This window comes from Colletotrichum navitas (assembly GCF_030913465.1).
Source record: "Colletotrichum navitas strain CBS 125086 chromosome Unknown LY79scaffold_187, whole genome shotgun sequence".
Lineage (NCBI taxonomy): Eukaryota > Fungi > Ascomycota > Sordariomycetes > Glomerellales > Glomerellaceae > Colletotrichum > Colletotrichum navitas.
This window is the reverse complement of record NW_026850733.1, coordinates 1-17,095: the sequence shown is the minus strand read 5'-3', so window position 1 is coordinate 17,095 and position 17,095 is coordinate 1. Positions and strand designations below refer to the sequence as shown.

Sequence of the window (17,095 nt, the reverse complement as noted above, 5' to 3'; positions counted from 1 at the left end):
TCGTTTGTGATGTGGGTGGACGATGAATGGTGGGCGAGAGTAGATGGGGAGAGCCTGCCCTGTATTGGAAGGCGGCAGGCGGCAGGCGGCAGGCGGATAGCACTTCGTGGATGCAGAGGCAGGCACGCGTCGGACCCAGACGACAAGATGCAGGAAAGCCCCGAGCCTGTTGCGGCAGGAGCAATTGCGGGAAACGGGAACGGAAACAGCGATCCCTTAGGTAGGTACGGAGTACTCACACTCAGAGAGGCACCTGCCTCCAAGGTGCAAAGTGTGGGGTAATTTTGAAGCAAGAAAACAAAAAACCTGGCCCCACTATGGTGTACGTAGTATGTGCTCCACACAACCCCTCTCCCCCGGTTCGGATTTTCCTTCTCCATTTTCCCCGTTTGCACATTCCACAGACAAGGTAGGTAGGTACGGCTCCTGAGGTGTACGGAGTACCTACCTACCCTACTACCGGTACCCTACCTACCTGTATGTACCTCACTTCACTTACTTCACTTCACAAGCTCACACTTCACACTCTGGCCAGAAACAAACTCACACACACAACATCCATGACCACGATAAGGTGCGCCGGAAAGACACGCTCATGCGTTTGCCTTAATCTTTTTCATCGTTTCCTTCCCTGGTCTGTAGTCAGAGAGCACGTTCCATCTTCCTATCCCTGCTTGCTGCCGTCTTCTCTCCACCCCACGTCCTTGTGTAAACAACCCCTCAAGTCTCCTGCAGCCATCACACGTCCATAGCCCCCCAATGGCCAAGGCTTGTCAACGCCAGTTCAGATAGAAAGCCGTTTGAGTGACGTGGGACCTGACCTCGGCTCCAACATCAAGCAGGGCCACGCTCCTTTTGGCGTTGCATCCAGCCCATTCCCAATCCGTCATCACTCCGAATGCTATCTCCATCTCCTCTTCGGGCGTCTCCTTGTCCCCAGCCTCGAGCAGTCCGTGGGGGTTGCTGTGGCTCTAGGGGCCTCTCCATCGGCTTATGCTCCATGTGAAGACATTCGGGCGTTTTCCACGGCAGCAAGGACGAGATAAGGGCCGCCTTCTTTCTTCCCCGCCGATGATTATATTGGCGACGCACAAAAACATCTGCTTCGGACGCGGGTTTGGTTCCCGCGTCAAATCCCCCTCCCGTTCGCTACTCAACTCGGCATGCGTCTTCCCGACCCCCCGTGAGCACAAGAAACTCTTCCCCAACGATTACAGCCCGTCCAACCTCACTGCGACACTACCACCGACGGTTCGGACATGTAGCACCCTCAAGACCGCCGTTCGTCTTGGCTGAACCACTCGACCGGATCATCAGATTTCCCACTGTTGCCGGAACATACGTACCCTTGCCGTACTGTCCGCGCCAGGGAGGAGCTGCCGTTGGCTGGTAGAAGAAGCCCATGGCGTCGCGCCGCGAATGTTGAGATGCGATAACGGTGGCTTCCCGTGTCGGTACAACTCCTCCGATGCCAAGACGCCTACGGAACCGCAATGCGAGCGATGTAACGGGCGATTGTCTACATGGTCTGCTGACGGGCTTCCAGGAATAGCCTAATTCGGCACTGCTTCACTTATATATCAGGTGGCTAGCATCTCTGCTGGTCGCAACAAATGGTACTGGGTCTTGAATGGAGCGGGTTCCATCGACTCGTTGGTCACTGGTTGAACCATCGGCGGACAAGGAAGCGTTTGAGCTACCCGGCACCTGCTGATATCGGTAGCCCTTTTTAGCAAAAGAAGACTCCTGCAGCTGTGGCTGTAGTGTTCGGGTAAACACTGAGCCCGAACATAACTTGTTCGACGTATCTGACTCGATCCAAGTGGCCAGTTTTCTGGTGACATCGCTTGGTATAAGGAACTCTTTCCCCGTATTTCTCATTCGTTTCTGGCCCCTAATCACTAGCTCCTTGGCTCTTTGGCATTGCCGGCTGGTGGCTGGTTATATGCAGACCGGCACTTCAAGACGGGGCATCTCTCCTATCTTTGCCACACAGAAGGCGGGACTCGTGACCTCGGCGCTAGAAATGTTTCCGTCCGAATCATAAGAAAATCTGGCATCTCTTCCAAGTAACCGACCGGCTCTCCTATAGAACTCGGGGCCATGCAGTGTACAAACGGTACCATTGGACGGGACGGGGCCGATGCCCACGGCACGAGCCAGGAAAAGAATCGGTCTCACAGGTAGAGGAGTGAAGTTCGGGGCTTGGTTTTCTGTTGTGCCCAAGGTTACGCCGGCTCCAGCATAAGCTCGTCGTCCTTCCCAGCTATGCCCAAGAAAGACAAAACGGAGAGCAAAGGTGGACTCGTCGAGGCGAAATACAGGACTCACTGCGTCGCCGAGTCGCCGGGAGGGAGGCAAAACAAAATAACTGGGCAATGCCCGATATCACCTGGTATTCCAGTGAATGGCAGATATTCCCCCTTCTCTAGTAGTCTATTTCCCACCCTCCGCCGCCAGTCCCTTGCGTGACAGGATCCCGTCGCCTGAATAAACCGCATCCCAGCCCAGGAGGTGTGTTATCCTCGGCTACGAGGCCCCCCTCCATCCACCGCCCGCCTTGCGCTGTTTTCCTTGCTGTGCCATCGTCCTAGATGCCAAACCGATGCCCTCCCAAATGCCGAACGCTCATGAACCTATCCATGCCCTTTCTCTTTTTATAACTCGATTTAGAAAAAAAGAAGAAGAAGAAAAGAAAGGAGCCTCTCAAGTCTGACCCCCTCCAAGCATGATCGCAACCCTCCCCCTCCCCCTCCCTTTCTCCCGAACACCTCTCAGCCCTCCAGCAGCTCCTCCGGCCACCGCACCTCGAAGCCGCTCACCGTCTTCTGCACCTCGACGTCGCCCGGGTCCCCCTCGAACAGCGGCTTCTCCATCTTCCTCTCCAGCACCTGCTCCACCAGGAACCCCCTCTCCCGCGCCACGTCGAAGAAGGCGAGGTCCTTGTGCCGCAGCCACGGCCGGTACGACGTGAAGAAGACGTACGCCACGGCGCCCCTCTCCCGCGCCAGCGCGTTCCAGATCGTGTCGACGAGCTTGCCGTGCTCCGAGTGCCGGAACAGCAGGTCCGCCAGCACCAGCACGTCGAACCTCCTCCTCCTCCTCCCCGTCGCCCTTACCGTCGTCGTCGTCGTCGTCGTCTGCTCGCCACCACCCGCCGGCTCCGGTTCCGGCTCCGGCTCCGGCTCCGGTTCGGCGAGGACCTCCAGCAGCGGCGCCACGTCGGCGCCCCAGACGTACCCCCTCGGCACGACGACGCCCTCCAGGTCGCCCGCCTCGTCGACGTTCTTCTGCATCGTCTGCACGATGTCGGCGTCGGGGAAGTCCGACACCACGACGCGCCTCGCCCCCAGGATGCCCGCCGTCAGCGACGGCAGGCCGGCGCCGGCGCCGAGCTCGAGCACCGTCCGGCCTCGGACGCGGCTCGGGTCCGCTTCGAAGTAGTCCGAGACGACGCGGCTGCCGTTCCAGAGGTGGTGCGCCTCGGTCGGCGAGTAGCCCACGAGGTGGAGCGTGAGCACGCGGCCCGACGACAGCGTGTGGGTTTGCGTCGTGGGCGGCGGCGTGGGCGGGTAGTAGTCCTCCGGGTCGGCGAAGAGGTCCCCCGTGTCGCCGTCGGCGACGTCGCTGACGGGGCTCATTGCTTGTGGGAAACTTGTTCCGAGGTGGACGACTTGGGGACGTTGGTGAGGAGGGGCAGATGCAATGGCGGGGTCGGTTCTGAAGCAAGAGTGAGAACACCTCCCCGACAACTGAGGCCTCTTTTTAGGTGAAATTTTTTTTTTTTTTGTTACAAGTCCTTCCGGGGTTAAAAGAGTTCTGTAGTAGTTTTTCAGAGGCCGTTGAGAGTTCCGATCTTGAGAGGAGCCGACTTACCTGAACGGGTGCGGGGTGAGAGAGAGAGAGGATGAGTCGCAATTTTTTTGCTACCGGGTTTTTTTTTTTTTCCTTTTCTTTTTTTCTTCTTCTGCGATGCTGTGAAGTTGTGGGTACAGTGCAGAGTCGGTTTTGTCGGTCGACACTGTATCGTACGTAGTTCAAACACACGTGTAGTACAGTGCGGCTTTCGTCGGGCTATCTACACGTTTCCAATTACAAACAAACCAACAGGTGGCGCGACTTGAGATGATCAAATGGAAATGAACGAAGCCGAGTGTGATTCTTTGTCATCAGCTTGGTTGCTTTGGATGTTTCTTTCTAAACCCCATCTTCTTGTTTGTGTCTGCTCGGACGTCTGGCAGCTTCCCATATCTGTATTCTCGATATATCATCACTTATTACGGTACCTCGCTATCTCTTCTTAGTGTTCCTCACTCTAAAGAATATGGTCGCATTTGTTTATTAACTAACCTTATGGAATATCTCATAAGACCCCTTTGGGAAAATTCCAAGGTATAGAGTATGGCAGTAACAGCCGTCTATGCCCCCCCCCCTCACCCGAACCTCTGCTTCGCCAGCTCCCGCAGCCCCTTCATGACCCCCTCCTCCCGCTCCCGGTACTCCCTCACCCGCGCCTCCCGCTCCGCCTCCCGCGCCCTCGCAATCTCCTCCCGCCGCAGCTCCCTCTCCGTCTTCTTCCTCTCCTCCCGCGCCTTCATCGCCTTGAACTCCTGCAACGAGTCCCCGCCCCCCATGAGCTCCTGCTCCCCGACCTCCGGCACGCCGCCGTCCCCGCCCTTGTCCCGGAACTCCTTCATCTTGTCGTTCACCAGCGCCCGCTTCTCCAGCTGCCTCTCGCGCGTCCCGGCCTCCGCCCGCGGCGCCACGTCGTCCAGCCTCTCGCGCTGTAGCTTCCGGTCGTCCTTGCGCTGCTGCCGCAGGTCAGCCGCCCGCGCCTCCCTCTCCCGCTGCGCCTCCTCGGCCAGCGTCTCGCGGTGGAGGGACAGGTCCGCCATGCTCGGGATCCCGGGGCCTGCGCGTTGGCCTCCTTCCCGGGCGGTGGGTGGGAGCCTTGGCCCAAGATCATCGTCGTCGTCGTCGTTGTCGTTGTCCTCTCCATCTCCATCTCCCTCGCCCCACCCGCCACCACGCCTCTCCTCTTTCACCACCTCAACATCGTCGCGCCGCACCTCCTCCCTGGGCCCATCGATGCCCTCCTCAATGGCTCTCTCCTTGGCCGCCACAAACATCTCGGGGTCGTACCACCCCTGGCTCAGCTCCCCGCGATTCCATTTCCCCACGAAACTCTTCCACCGGCCCCGGACCTCCCGCTCGTCCATGTCACGGATGTCCTTCTGCTTTTGAAGGTCGAGGTAATACGCCAGTAGCGGCCGGAAGACCCCGAGCTCCGACTTGGACAGCTGCCGGGCTTCGTAAGGCAGAGGCTCAACGGCGGCGGCGGCGGCGGTCTTGTTGCTGCGGTCCTTGTCTTTGTCGCCCCGGTGGCGGTGGTGGTGGTGGTGGTGGTGGTGATGCCGGCGATGATGTCTGGACTCCCGGTCACGGTCCTCGCTGCGTGGAGACCGCCTCCGCTCCCGATGCGAGCCGCCATCGCCGTCACCGATTGGAGACCTCCGCCTAGCCTCATCCCGATGCCGTCTGGGCGACCGCGATCGGGTACGGGTTACGGACCGAGAGCGCGTCCGCCTGTGTTGCCGTTCCGCGTTCCTCCGCTCACCCGAGCGCTCGTCCATAGGCATGATGGGCTGGGCGTCTAGTCTCGAACGCTTCTCAAACTTTTTCCCGATTTTACAAAGATGAGACAAACCTCGTCAGACCTGAAAGAATGATGATCCTCCCTTGCCCTCGAATGAAGATTGCCGGCGAGTCTACCCGACAAGGCTGCAATCAAGCTTTTTTCCCTTGACGATGACAGGCAAATCGCACGTCAGATCTTTAAAAGTCCTGACAAGGACCCCCCTCTGCGAGATTGGTATGCCTCACCGGATAAGAATGGTGGTGGGGATGCCTGACGTTGGAGTTTGTCCGTCCTGTCTGACCACGGTTTCAGCAGCGAGAATTCTGCTACGACGGTTGAGTCGATCTGCCGGAGCTGGCCGAGTGTTCCTTATTGCGACGAAGAAAAACCAAGACGATTAATCGCAAACGATGACGAAAGGTAGAAGAGGGCTGGTTGAGAAACTGCAATATCCCGAGTGCTTGGCTGTGTCGTTGCTGACGTTGTTCAAAGGAAAAGGCTCGTGCCACTGCCGCCTGTCGCTCAAGCGCCAAAACAAGCAGGGGGGGGGGGGGGAGGGAAGTTGGGGACTGGATCTTCAGGTCGGTGCCCCGCGGAGCCGTGGGTAAGACCCCACCCTACAACTCGGACCACCCCCCAAGTCGGACCACGTGTTCACATTGACTATTTTCCCCCTTTTTTGTGCTTCTAGTAATTAACCACCTTTTACAAACCAAAATATCCCAGCAACAAAAAATCAAATTAATTCTTTTAAAAATACCAAATGCTTTAGAATGCTAAACTATACCCCTAAGTTACTTAAAAGGGCAATTAATAAAGTCCTTGCTAGTAGTAGCTATCGTAAAGCAGCTAGGCGCTAAGGCATCCTATATATAACACTCTACTGTTACCTTTAAGGTGCTATATTAATTAAAGAGGCTAAAGCTAACTATTAATAGCTTAGTTAAATACAAGAAAAGCGCCTTATTAACTAGGCTTTATCCTAGAAGGCCTTTAGCTTTACACCTAGTTATTTATAGGTTAAGGAGATAGCCTAGAGAGTCCTTAGAGCTAGCAATAATTTATAGCTATTAGGCAGAAAGTAGCTAAAAGGATTCTTGTAAAAAAATCTAGCTATAAAGACCCTAAGGGTAAAGAAGATTAGCTCTAAGAGGATTAAGTATATTACTAAAGAGAGGATTAAGGAGCTTTTTTGCTTACTTATACTCCCTATTATTAAGGATATCTTATAATATCTATAATAGAATATAGACAAGACTAGGATTACTAAAGGGGAGGCTTAATAGTCTTTAGTACTAGGGAAGTCTAGTAAGTAATCTATATATATCTAAGTCTCTAAAGCCTACACTTAGACAAGTATTCTTAAGTATATCTTTATAGATAATAAAAGATTACCTCCTCTAGTTATCTTTAAGAAAGCTTTAGTATAATAACAGTAGTTTCCTCCTAAACTTAAATCCTTTGCTTAATAGTAGTTTATATTATTAAAGAATAGCTAGACTTTAAATAAGATAGGCCTTAACTAGCTTAAGACTATCTTTATCCTAGCTATAATACTAGAGGTAAAGAAACTTAATTCTAAGACTTTTCTTATTATAGATAGGCATAGGAGTTATATATTTAATAACTTTATATAGGAATACTTTTAGTAGGATATTTACCTACTTTACTTACTACCTTATACTAGCTATATTACTTAACCTCTTAATGTTTTAGTTTTTTCTCTCTTAAAGTAAGCCTATTAAAAAGAAGTCTTAGAGGTATTTATAGACCTAAGTAGTACTTTAATTAGGAAGTAGAACTTTCTTTACTATTATTTTAAAGTATTAAGAGAGGCCTTTATAAAGAAGAATATCTAAGTAGGCTAGTTAGCAACAAGGTTATAGCCTATAAATATAGCTTAGCCTCTTATAAGTAAATTTATTAACCTAGATAATAATACTAATAACCTAAAGGCTCTAATATAGGATCCTAGCTTCTCTACTAAGCCTAGTACACCCTAATAGTTTACTATTAAAACTCCTTAAAGGTTAAGAGACTTAAGGAGGTATTAGAGTCTATAGGATCCTTAAGGGGAGGATAATAAATAAGATTATAATACTTAGAGACTACTCTTTACAAAGGTAGAAAAGTAGCTTAATAATATAAACACTACACTAGTAAAGAATAGTAAAAGGATATAGTCACTTAAGGCCTAGCTAGACTATATAAAGAAGTATAAAAAGGGCAAGGTTACTATTAATCTAAATACTTGCTTTACTACTATAAAGAGTATTATTATAGCAAAAGAAAAGGCAGCTAAGGAGTAAGCTAAAGAGGAGGCTAAGAAGGCAGTAATTAAGGCAGCAAAGGCACTAGCTAAGGCAAAAAAAGCAATAGCAGAGGCAAAGGCAGCAAAAGAAAGAGCAGAGGTAAATCCCTCTTTGTAATATAGATAGTTTGGCATTTGTATAGGTTAATCTATATAATTAACAAATGGTGACCATTGGGCTAAAATGACGATTTTTTTGTATGGTCCGACTTGGGGGGTGGTCCGAGTTGTAGGGTGGGGTCTTACCCCAAATTCGGCCCCGGAGAGTACCACACCCTCGGCCATACATGCCGAGTTCCCCTCATCTCTTTCGACGACCGGCCCGAGATGACTCATCCGACCCCGGTGGTTGTTATCAGGCACAGCATTGGGGTTCGGGCGTGGGATCGCGACCCAAGATGTACACGTTTAGAGAGGATTCAGCACAGTGCTTCTTGATGTGCAAAGGCGCGGCGCACGCAGTAAAAGGGGCTATGCAAAGGCCTGGGTTTCGGTCTTCCAGGGACCGTCAAAATAATATCTACGAGTACTGCGACAGAGCCAGTGTGTAGGGTATCGTCTTTAGAGAAAAGAAGAGAAGAAGAAAAAAAACACCGCAGATGCAAGCCATGACTTGGCAGACCGATGCCGACCTTCCCCTTCCCAGACATAATTCTCATTCATCCATTGTCATCAAGCCATGTTTGTGGTCTTAAAACACTTCACATCCAACCGAGTCGTGCTCTCTGACTCCAGCCGTCCGTCACAGTCAAACGCCGCGCTGTGACTCGGGGATCGGTGAGTTGTTGTGTATCGAGCAGCCGAGGCACTGACAGTCGTCGCCGCAGGGGCACGACAAGGTCTCGCCGGCGCATCCGTCTCCGCTGAACGGATACGTGACGAAGAAGAAGTCGCTAGCCGATAGCGCCTGCTCTTCGCTCAGCCCAGATGCTGCATCCGAAGGCGTCTGCGGCGCGGGCGGAGAGCCGCCGCCGTCTCCATTCGCGTGAGACTCGGCCCCGTGGGCTCCTGCTCCGTTGGCTACCGTATGCTCCGAGTGCCCATTTGTGCCGTTCGTCCCGTTCGCCGCCCCATACGAGTCTTCGTGCATGCTCAAGTACGCGGACCGCACGTAGTCCTGTGTCGCGTCGTTGTAAGGATGTGCGGCGCAGCCCACGCACTGGCATCCGTCGCCGCAACCGCACGTATGCGACGTCGGTTCGGGTCCCGTCGTTGTCGTGCCCTCCGGTGTGAAGATGGGGTTCGGCGGCGTGCTATACATTGCGGGTTGCGGAATCGGCTGGCCGTAGTGCAGGGCCTCCATCGCCTGCTTCCACTGCTCCGGCTGCAGGGGCGACATGAAAGAACCGTATTGCGGCGGGTAAGTGAAGATGGTCGGTTGAAAGTAGGAGTGATATATTCCCTGTGACATGGCCATCGGTGTTTGGAAAGGCGACATGGCCACCGCGCTCGAAGGCGACGCATGGCCGTTGGACATGTAATGGCCACCGCCGTTCGTCGCCAAGTCGGTGTTAACTGTAGGCGCCTTGCTGGAGCAGCAACTACCCATGTTCGGTTTCGGCTGCGTCTTTGGACTCGAGCTGACACTGGAAGGTTGTGTAGAGCTTCTTTCGGCCTTGCCCGGTCTTGAACAGCACGAGCCCCCTGTGCTGACGCTTGTCAGTGACAGCGGTGGTGGCGCGGGCTTCACAGCTCCGTTAGCCTTGCCAGAACAGCAGGACCCCCCGTTCGTGGCGGTCACTGGGGCGGGAATCGACGCCGGCGCCGGCGTGCCCGTTGTCGAGGTTGCGCCGTTCGTATGGGGCATCGGCATGGCGGCGCCATTCGGGAACACGGGGGTGGGCATGGGCTGTGGAAACATGGGGTACATGATGGGCTGGTGATGAAAGCCGCCGTTGACGCCACCCATGATCGGCATCGTGCCGTACTCCATGCCGGGTCTCTGTACGGGTATGGCGGGCATCGCGATGTTTGCGTGGGATATGTGGCTCGGCTGCGGCATGTCCAAGGGCGGCAGGATGTTGATGTTGGAAGCATCCATCCTCTCGAAGTTGGCGGGGTCGAACGACTGTTTGCGACTGCCAGACTTGGCTGCCATCTTCTGGATTCGAAAGGAGGCCGGGGCCTTGGTCGGGGACAATGGCGGGGCATCGCTCGCGGGTGACTCTGCCTTAGTAACGCTCGACGACGAGTCGGTGGTGGGTGTTCCGCTACTCGACCCGCAGCCGCACTTCTGCTTCTTCGGGATGGCGGCCGTGACGCTGCCACAGCCGCAGCCGCGGGAGGGCGGGTGCGGGCATGTGCTCAGCGGTCGGCCGGGCTTTCGCACGGGGACCATCAAGCGCTCATTCGCGTGGGTGCATTTCGTGGAACGATGACCACGAATACATGGCTCGCTGAGCGGCGAAAGGTGGAAAGGGTCAGCTTCAGGGTCCAACGCAATGCGGGGTTCGACAGGAATAAGGAGTCATGACAGGCGCATGGCTCTGGCTCGCGTGAGAGGATAGGAGAGAGGGGCTTCATGCCACAGAGGGCACAGGCGAGAGCGAGATGGGATCGCGACAGGAGAGTAAAATGCACGACTTACCAGGCCATTTTCTGGCCGTTGATGAGCGGCATGATGAGCTGTGTGGTTGAGGCGGGCCCTCAAGGTTGCGACGGCAGATGAGGGAGAGGGGGGGGTTTTTTTTTCCTTTTTTTTTTTTTTTTTTTTTGCGACTATCGAGTATCGAGGTCCGAGATTCGAGAGAGAGCGAGCGAGCGAGCGAAGAGCGAGGCTTGGAGAAAATATGAGGTGCGGTGAGTTTTTGCGCTGACTACAACTCCAAAAGACCTTGGACCCTTGGAGCGAGCCGCGAGGTGAAACATGGAGGCGGGCGCCAGTTCTAGGGGTACACCTGTCGTCGGCCTGTCTTTGTCCGGTTCGTCGGCGTCGTGTGTCTGTATCGGAGGCTGCCTGGCTGTGTGTTTTTTCCGTGCACCTAGCTAGGTATTCGGCGGCGTACGGTGGCGTGCGGTCGGTGAACGGGTTCAGTGTGAGTTGAAAGCAACGGTAAGCGGGCGAAGGAGAACCGAAAGGGAATCTCGGAGGCAAATGCGGGATGAGAAGGCTAGAGATTGGCGACAGACGAGCGGCGTTTCGAAGAATTGGAGTGGAGAGAGGGCTGCAAGGTAGGTAATGTCAAGGTGAAGGATGGAAACCCGGGTGGATAGAGCGAGTCGAGTCGGGGCGTGTAGAGGTACGACTCAGGCAGCGGCAGTAGGCAACAGCAGAATTGATTGTTGATTGTTGATGAGAGAGGGGGAGAGAGACAAGGAGGGAGGGGATGGATGGCGGGAGCAAAGGACGGGACAGGGACACCTCGGCGCTCATGCGCAGGGTTCGTGTCAACCAACCACTCAGGTAGGCAAAGGCCAAGCACCTAAGCTGAGCCTGGAAGCTATAGGCAGTCCAACCGGTGTGCGTCGACAGTTGATTAAGTGGGTGAGAGGGAGAGTATGTGTGTGAGTGAGTGAGTGAGTGAGAGAGAGAGAGAGAAAGTGTTGTGTGTGTGTGTGTGTGTGTGTGTGTGTATGTGGGAGTAGGCGAGTCCAAGTCGAGTACAACAAGTACTGTACTGTATACAGCATACCCAGGGTACCTATATGGCAAATCTGGGAAGAAGTGGAGGAAACACGCGGTGGAGGATGCAGAAACGAACGTCCACAAAGGGCGGCCGGCCCCATGTGCTTCAAACACTACGCATTCGTTCGTTCGTTCGTTCGTTCATTACTTCCCTAGTCACATACCAAATCTCTCATGCCTCTCTGGGTAGTGGCTGCTGATGTGATGCTGGTGTGCCACTTAGTGGGTGGTTATGCGCTTTAGCCCAGGCCCCGGCTCGACAGTGCTAAGGAAGGAAAAAAACCAGCGCGGCAAAATACTTGGACAAAGAGAGGACGCAGTACTCCGTATTCAGCGCCCAGCGAACGCCCAGTGAGCACCCAGTAGCGGCCTGCGGGGGATAATGAACGAAGGATGGTACACATGGCATGGCACGGGGGGGTGTGGAAGAGGTGACGAGGACGGACGATGGATGATGGATGCCCCTCTCCAAAGGATCCCCGTAGCGCATCGAAACAGCTCCACGTGCGGGGGTTTGTTACTGTAGTAGTACATGCTGGCGCCATGCAGCAGCGGCGAAGAAGCGTCTACTGACTGTATCTACACTACACCTCAGCTTGCAGATGCCATGATTGCCTTGCCTTGCCTTGCCTTGCCTTGCCTTGCCTTGCCTTGCCGCGGACTGCGTCTGCCCATGTCTCTCTCTGCCTCTGCTTCTGTCTCGCTTTTCTTGCGCCTCTGTCTCATTGCACCTCTACCGGATCCTGGCCTTCTGTTAGGCCTGTCGTGCTGTAATTACCTACCTGCCTCGTCGCACACGAGTTGAATATGAGATGGTCCCCACTCTCCCCTCCTCCTCGGGTCAGCTTCTCAGACGGGGAGGGAAGGGAGGGGGCCATCCATCCTCTGACCAACCTTGCGGTACCATCTATGGTGCTTGTTCGCTCGGGGGCTGCTGCGGGCAAGGGCTAGATAATCCCCAGGGCAGGGTCCTTTAGAACATCAGCCGATGCGACCTCATCGGTCGCCGCCAAGGTGCTATGTCGTACACCCGCCGTGGATGGTTCTCGCCCAGGGGTCGATCCGGTAGGTAGGCGGGATATGAGGGGCAAGAAAAGAAGAAGAACGTGAAAGGCGCCCGATCGCCAGTTACTTTCCACGAACCAACATGCATACCAATGAACTGAACCCCCAAACCGGGCCCATCGCGACGGCGAGCTGATGTGGTGCGAGGGTAGGGAGACAAGCGGGTAGCGTCCGACAGGCTCCCGGCCTCCTGGGGGGACCAATGGCACCCGGACCCAGCCGCCCCCCTCTCGGTCTCTCTCTCTCTCTCGACTGTCAGTCATCCAGCGCGCCGTGTTTATCGAGCGGGTGTGACACTCGAAAGCGCAGGTAGGCATCTTTCGGCAGTATTGCTTCTTTGTGCCTGGTATCCGTATGCATCTTGACATGCGTCGAGAGCTCCACCTGGGACGAACGGCGTCCGAGTTCACTCCAGTCTCCAGGGTCCAACTCTGCGACTCCCTGCAACATCACACCTGCACGAACAAAGTGTTTTAGATAGCACACAATAAAGAGGAGACCGGTTCTGTTTGCCACCGCGGTCGGTATCGGTTCCGTAGTCGACAACCTCCCACCCCCCCTCGACCTCGAGGCCGAAGCGAGCGAGCCGACGTATCACCAGAAGAGTTGACGGCGCTTTTCTGGGGCCCCCGAAATCACCCTAGACAATCCGAACTCATCTTGCCGGTGCCATCCTTTCGTCCTTTTCATGTTTTCATTCCCAGGTCCGTTGCGTGAAGTGCAGTGCAGATACCGACTACATGACCTATGAATATCGTGCCAGCTTCACATCCTCCTCCACCTGCATCAGGAAAGCCGAGTGTGGCCGTGCCGGTGAAGAAGTGGACCACCAAAACACTGGAGGAAAAACAAACCAGGCGAGAAGAGTTGGGCATAACACACACACACACACACGCGCGCGTGGATGGAGGAGGAGGGTGGGAGCGAGCAAGTAGAACTCCACCGCCAGAGGCTCGATAGGCAAGGGAAGTGAGCAAGTTTTGATTGGCCAGGTCCGCGCACCCAAAATTCAACGAGACGGTTGTCGAACGAGAGTTACCACCACCACCACCGCCACCACCACCACACGCCCCCCTCTTCCCAAAAAAACCCAAGACCACTTTCGATTACACTACACTTGACGAAGAATGCGTATCCCTGGCTGTGCAGGAACAGAGAGAGAGAGAGAGGCCCGTGGAAAGGTGGGCACCCTCTGATGTACTGTAACATTGGCCATTTTGTGCCGACTCTCATCGAATGTAAACTCGCTGCGTATTGGTCGTGAACCAGAAATTTGGGTTTCTCTTTTGTTTCTTTTCTTCATTCTTCTTCTTTCCTAGATCCCCCTCCCCAACCCTAGTCGCAACTCTTATCGATTGATGCAGCGTCCTGCCAGACAAGAGACATAACCGACCTCCAAAGAAGATATCATCCGCGCCGCTGCGCCAAAACTCATCCCGACAAACTCCCGTGTCCAGGTCAGCCACCCCTGGCTCAACTTGTGGCTAATGCCATCATATCCCCTTCGTTACATACAAGTGCAAAGATTTGCCCATCACCTCGTGCATTGTCATGCTGCGCCTTCCTGAGCGGCACTCGGCGACACAGCCCTCCACATGTACCCTGTCCGGTCCTTGGTCCAGTCAAGACATCTGCATTTGCGACTCTGGGCATTGGCCAATTCTTCAGATGCCCCGAGTCTTTACTAGTTGAGCAAGATTATCAATCAACCCCCCCCTGGTGCCCCTTTGGCCTCCTTTGAGGGGCAACGCCATGCTTCCGCCACGCGCGGCTACTTGCCCTAATCCGAGTCCCCAGAGTCGGCGAACATATCCACCGCTCTCATCCGTTTCCTGGTCTGAGCCTTCGCCGTGGTTTGTAGCTGCAGCCGTCCGATCGTGCGTGTCTCGCCGGTTTCCGCATCTTCTGCCACTCCTCCCACCTTGCTCGACTTTGCCGGGCCTGGCTGGTCCTCCACTGGCTCGCGCGCATCCTCCTCCATCGGTTCCCCTTCGACGTCGTCGTCCACCATGGGCTCTCCCTCCACATCCTCCTCGCTCATTGGCTCGCCCATGACATCCTCCTCCTCCATGGGTTCACCAGCAACGTCTTCTTCGTCCATTGGTTCGCCTTCAACATCATCATCTTTGTCAGCCAATGTCGGCTCCGGTGCCGTTTGGTCAGTCTTGGTGGTGGCAACATCGGCGCTTGGCGTTGAGGTCTCGACTGGCTTCCACCTGCCCTTCTTCGCTGCGTCATCTTCTATTTGCTCTTGTGTCTTCAAAGATGGCGGGTTGTCGAAACTGCTGGCGAACAGCTCCTGACTCTCCGTCGGGAACACACACCAGCCCTCCCAGAGGCCGAGAACGAGACCAACGCTCCGCTTCCACTTTTCGGCCCGCATCCGGCCCCAGTTCAGTCTCTCCGCCATCAGGCCAAGATGCTCGAAGATCCTGCGCTCTTTGAGCACACCTTCGAAGACCTGTCGATATCGCCAAGCGCGCTGTATGCCGCTACTGGAAGAGGCGGACAGTACGTCGCTGACAACGTACAGGCCCACAAGGCTGGCGCCGCTGGTATCGGGGCCCTCCTTGTCGGTTTTCTCTTCTGGTTCGGGCGCAGGTAGTTCGGACCCGTCCCCTTGCTTCCCCTTGTCTTTGATGCTGGAATGAAAGTCCGGGTTGGCCGCCGTTAGCGCGAATGGCCTCTCGACATTCGACACAATCATATCGACAACCTCTTCGGCTCCTCGGCTCGCATGTGTAAGAGCAAACGCTGTAACTCGAGCAATATCCCCCTTTCGGATCTTGGATAAGGTAGTGGGCAGGCGGGACAAGAGGTGGGTTAGTTTGGCTTTGTCGAGAGGGTTCAAGAAAGTGGCCTCTGCCTCGGGGCCTTGGTTCTGGTTCTCGCGGTTGTCCCCGTCAAAGTCTTCGTCGTCTGAAGAGTTGTAGTCCAAGTCGGACACGAACTCGTCGACATTGGTAACGAACTCGTACGGTAGGCCTTTTTCTGGAGCTTTCCAAGCGTGACTTCCGTCGAATAGCGGCAGATACCTCCCCTTGTTACTGCGAGAAGATGCACCTGTGACAATCTCCCACAGTCGCCAACGGTACCAAATACCCCCTTCGCTACGGGCATCCCAAATCCAAGCCCACTTCTCTTCGCGCTGCACCTCGGGACGGCTCATCAGCAGCGCCTCGAACTCCACGCCATGCTCAAGGACGGACTCGATGGTCTTGTTGATTAGTTGGACCATCTTGACGTCGTTTGGCGGTTTGACTGGGACATGGAGAATGCTGCTTCGGTTGATAGGTCCTCCCATGTTTGGCGCATAAGAGGTCGGCGGTGCAAAGCCTCGGTGGAAAGCATGTTGCGTCGTTGCGTTGCCCGGTGTCGTCTGCTGCGAAACAGGTTTGGCGCCAAAAGGGTGGGATCCGGCAGATGTACTGCCGAGCGTAGATGCCGTGGCCGTCGCTACGGTCGAGGAGAGATGACGGTGTAGTGAAAGGTTGAAACCGTAGCCAAGGTAGCGGTTCTGAAGCGAGCTGACTGCTGCGTCAATGTCCGTTGCTGGAGTGTCCTGCGACAATGTGACAATGGCCACGGCGCATTTTCTCTCCGTACCAGAGGGTCCCACGGGGGGCAGGATCTTGACGTTATCGACCGTCAGGTTGGTTGGAATCAGCGACTTGATGAACGCGGGTGAGGTCCCTGGCGGCAGCTGGGATAGGCGCAAGGTCGGCCTGGCAACTGCCATCTCCTCCGCCCTCGAGTCGGGGTTCGCTTCGTCCTCGTCGTCGCTGTTATTGAAAACCTTTGCAACTGACATGGGCTCCTCGCGTTCTTCGAATCCAAGCCTGCCGTCTCTGTCCTTCTCCTGTCGGAATGCGTCAAACCCCCTCTTCCTTCCCAAAGACGCTGGCGGAGGCCCCAAGCTCCCTGGGCCGCTCTTGAAGCTGGCAACAGGACCCAGACTTCCCGGACCGCTCTTGAGGGCGGATGCGCCAAAGTGCCTTCTGGATGCTGCAGTCGCGCCTAGGGGCGCGCCGCCAAAGCCAGGGGCCTTCGGAGGGTGTCTTTGTGAGGACATGGAGCCGAAGCGGCCGGTGCTCGCGTTATCCTCATCGTCGTGATCGAAGCTCTTGACGAAATCTTGGTATACTGCGGCTGTCTCGGCAGCCTCGCGGGCTTTCTTTGCCTCTGCCTCGGCTCTCTGTTTCTCGAAGGCGGATTGCTTCGAGGGCTTTTGGAGCTTCGCCTCCACATCGGGAAACTCGACGAGATCCTTCGCCGATGACATGGCTACCGCTATACTCGTGAGTTACGTTGTCGCATATTCGAGAGGAATCGGAATCGGTCAGTGTCGCGCAATCAGCACCGAGGGTTGTTAGGTGGTGCGTAGTTGTAGAATGAGGTTGCAGCCCCTTCCACCCTTCGGTCGCGTTCACAGTGTTGGGTGCTGTACCACAGCTGC

The 17,095-nt window shown here is 55.1% G+C and overlaps 5 protein-coding genes across 5 annotated transcripts; 1 reads left to right on the top strand and 4 right to left on the bottom strand.

Annotated features, from left to right (window-relative positions):
• Window positions 1-2,774: 2,774 nt before the first annotated feature.
• Window positions 2,775-3,912, bottom strand: LY79DRAFT_644726 (nicotinamide N-methyltransferase; the record flags this gene model as incomplete). The annotated part of the gene is made up of 2 exons (XM_060562428.1): window positions 3,877-3,912; window positions 2,775-3,819 (listed from the first exon to the last, which is right to left on the bottom strand). The coding sequence occupies exon 2, from the start codon at window positions 3,639-3,641 to the stop codon at window positions 2,775-2,777; it is 867 nt and encodes a 288-aa protein (XP_060407098.1). The 5' UTR covers window positions 3,642-3,819; window positions 3,877-3,912.
• A 521-nt stretch (window positions 3,913-4,433) lies between these two features.
• LY79DRAFT_675130 (uncharacterized protein) lies at window positions 4,434-5,639 on the bottom strand (the record flags this gene model as incomplete). The annotated part of the gene is made up of 1 exon (XM_060564406.1): window positions 4,434-5,639. One exon carries the CDS (start codon window positions 5,637-5,639, stop codon window positions 4,434-4,436), a length of 1,206 nt encoding a protein of 401 aa, XP_060407097.1.
• A 3,058-nt stretch (window positions 5,640-8,697) lies between these two features.
• LY79DRAFT_530165 (copper fist DNA binding domain-containing protein) lies at window positions 8,698-10,568 on the bottom strand (the record flags this gene model as incomplete). Its single annotated transcript, XM_060556156.1, has 2 exons — window positions 8,698-10,345; window positions 10,537-10,568. 2 exons carry the CDS (start codon window positions 10,566-10,568, stop codon window positions 8,698-8,700), a joined length of 1,680 nt encoding a protein of 559 aa, XP_060407096.1.
• Window positions 10,569-12,181: 1,613 nt separating this feature from the next.
• On the top strand, window positions 12,182-13,116 carry LY79DRAFT_585185 (uncharacterized protein; the record flags this gene model as incomplete). Its single annotated transcript, XM_060560480.1, has 3 exons — window positions 12,182-12,344; window positions 12,542-12,639; window positions 12,949-13,116. The coding sequence occupies 3 exons, from the start codon at window positions 12,182-12,184 to the stop codon at window positions 13,114-13,116; spliced, it is 429 nt and encodes a 142-aa protein (XP_060407095.1).
• Window positions 13,117-14,419: 1,303 nt separating this feature from the next.
• On the bottom strand, window positions 14,420-16,921 carry LY79DRAFT_675128 (coatamer subunit protein; the record flags this gene model as incomplete). Its single annotated transcript, XM_060564405.1, has 1 exon — window positions 14,420-16,921. The coding sequence occupies one exon, from the start codon at window positions 16,919-16,921 to the stop codon at window positions 14,420-14,422; it is 2,502 nt and encodes an 833-aa protein (XP_060407094.1).
• Window positions 16,922-17,095: the final 174 nt, after the last annotated feature.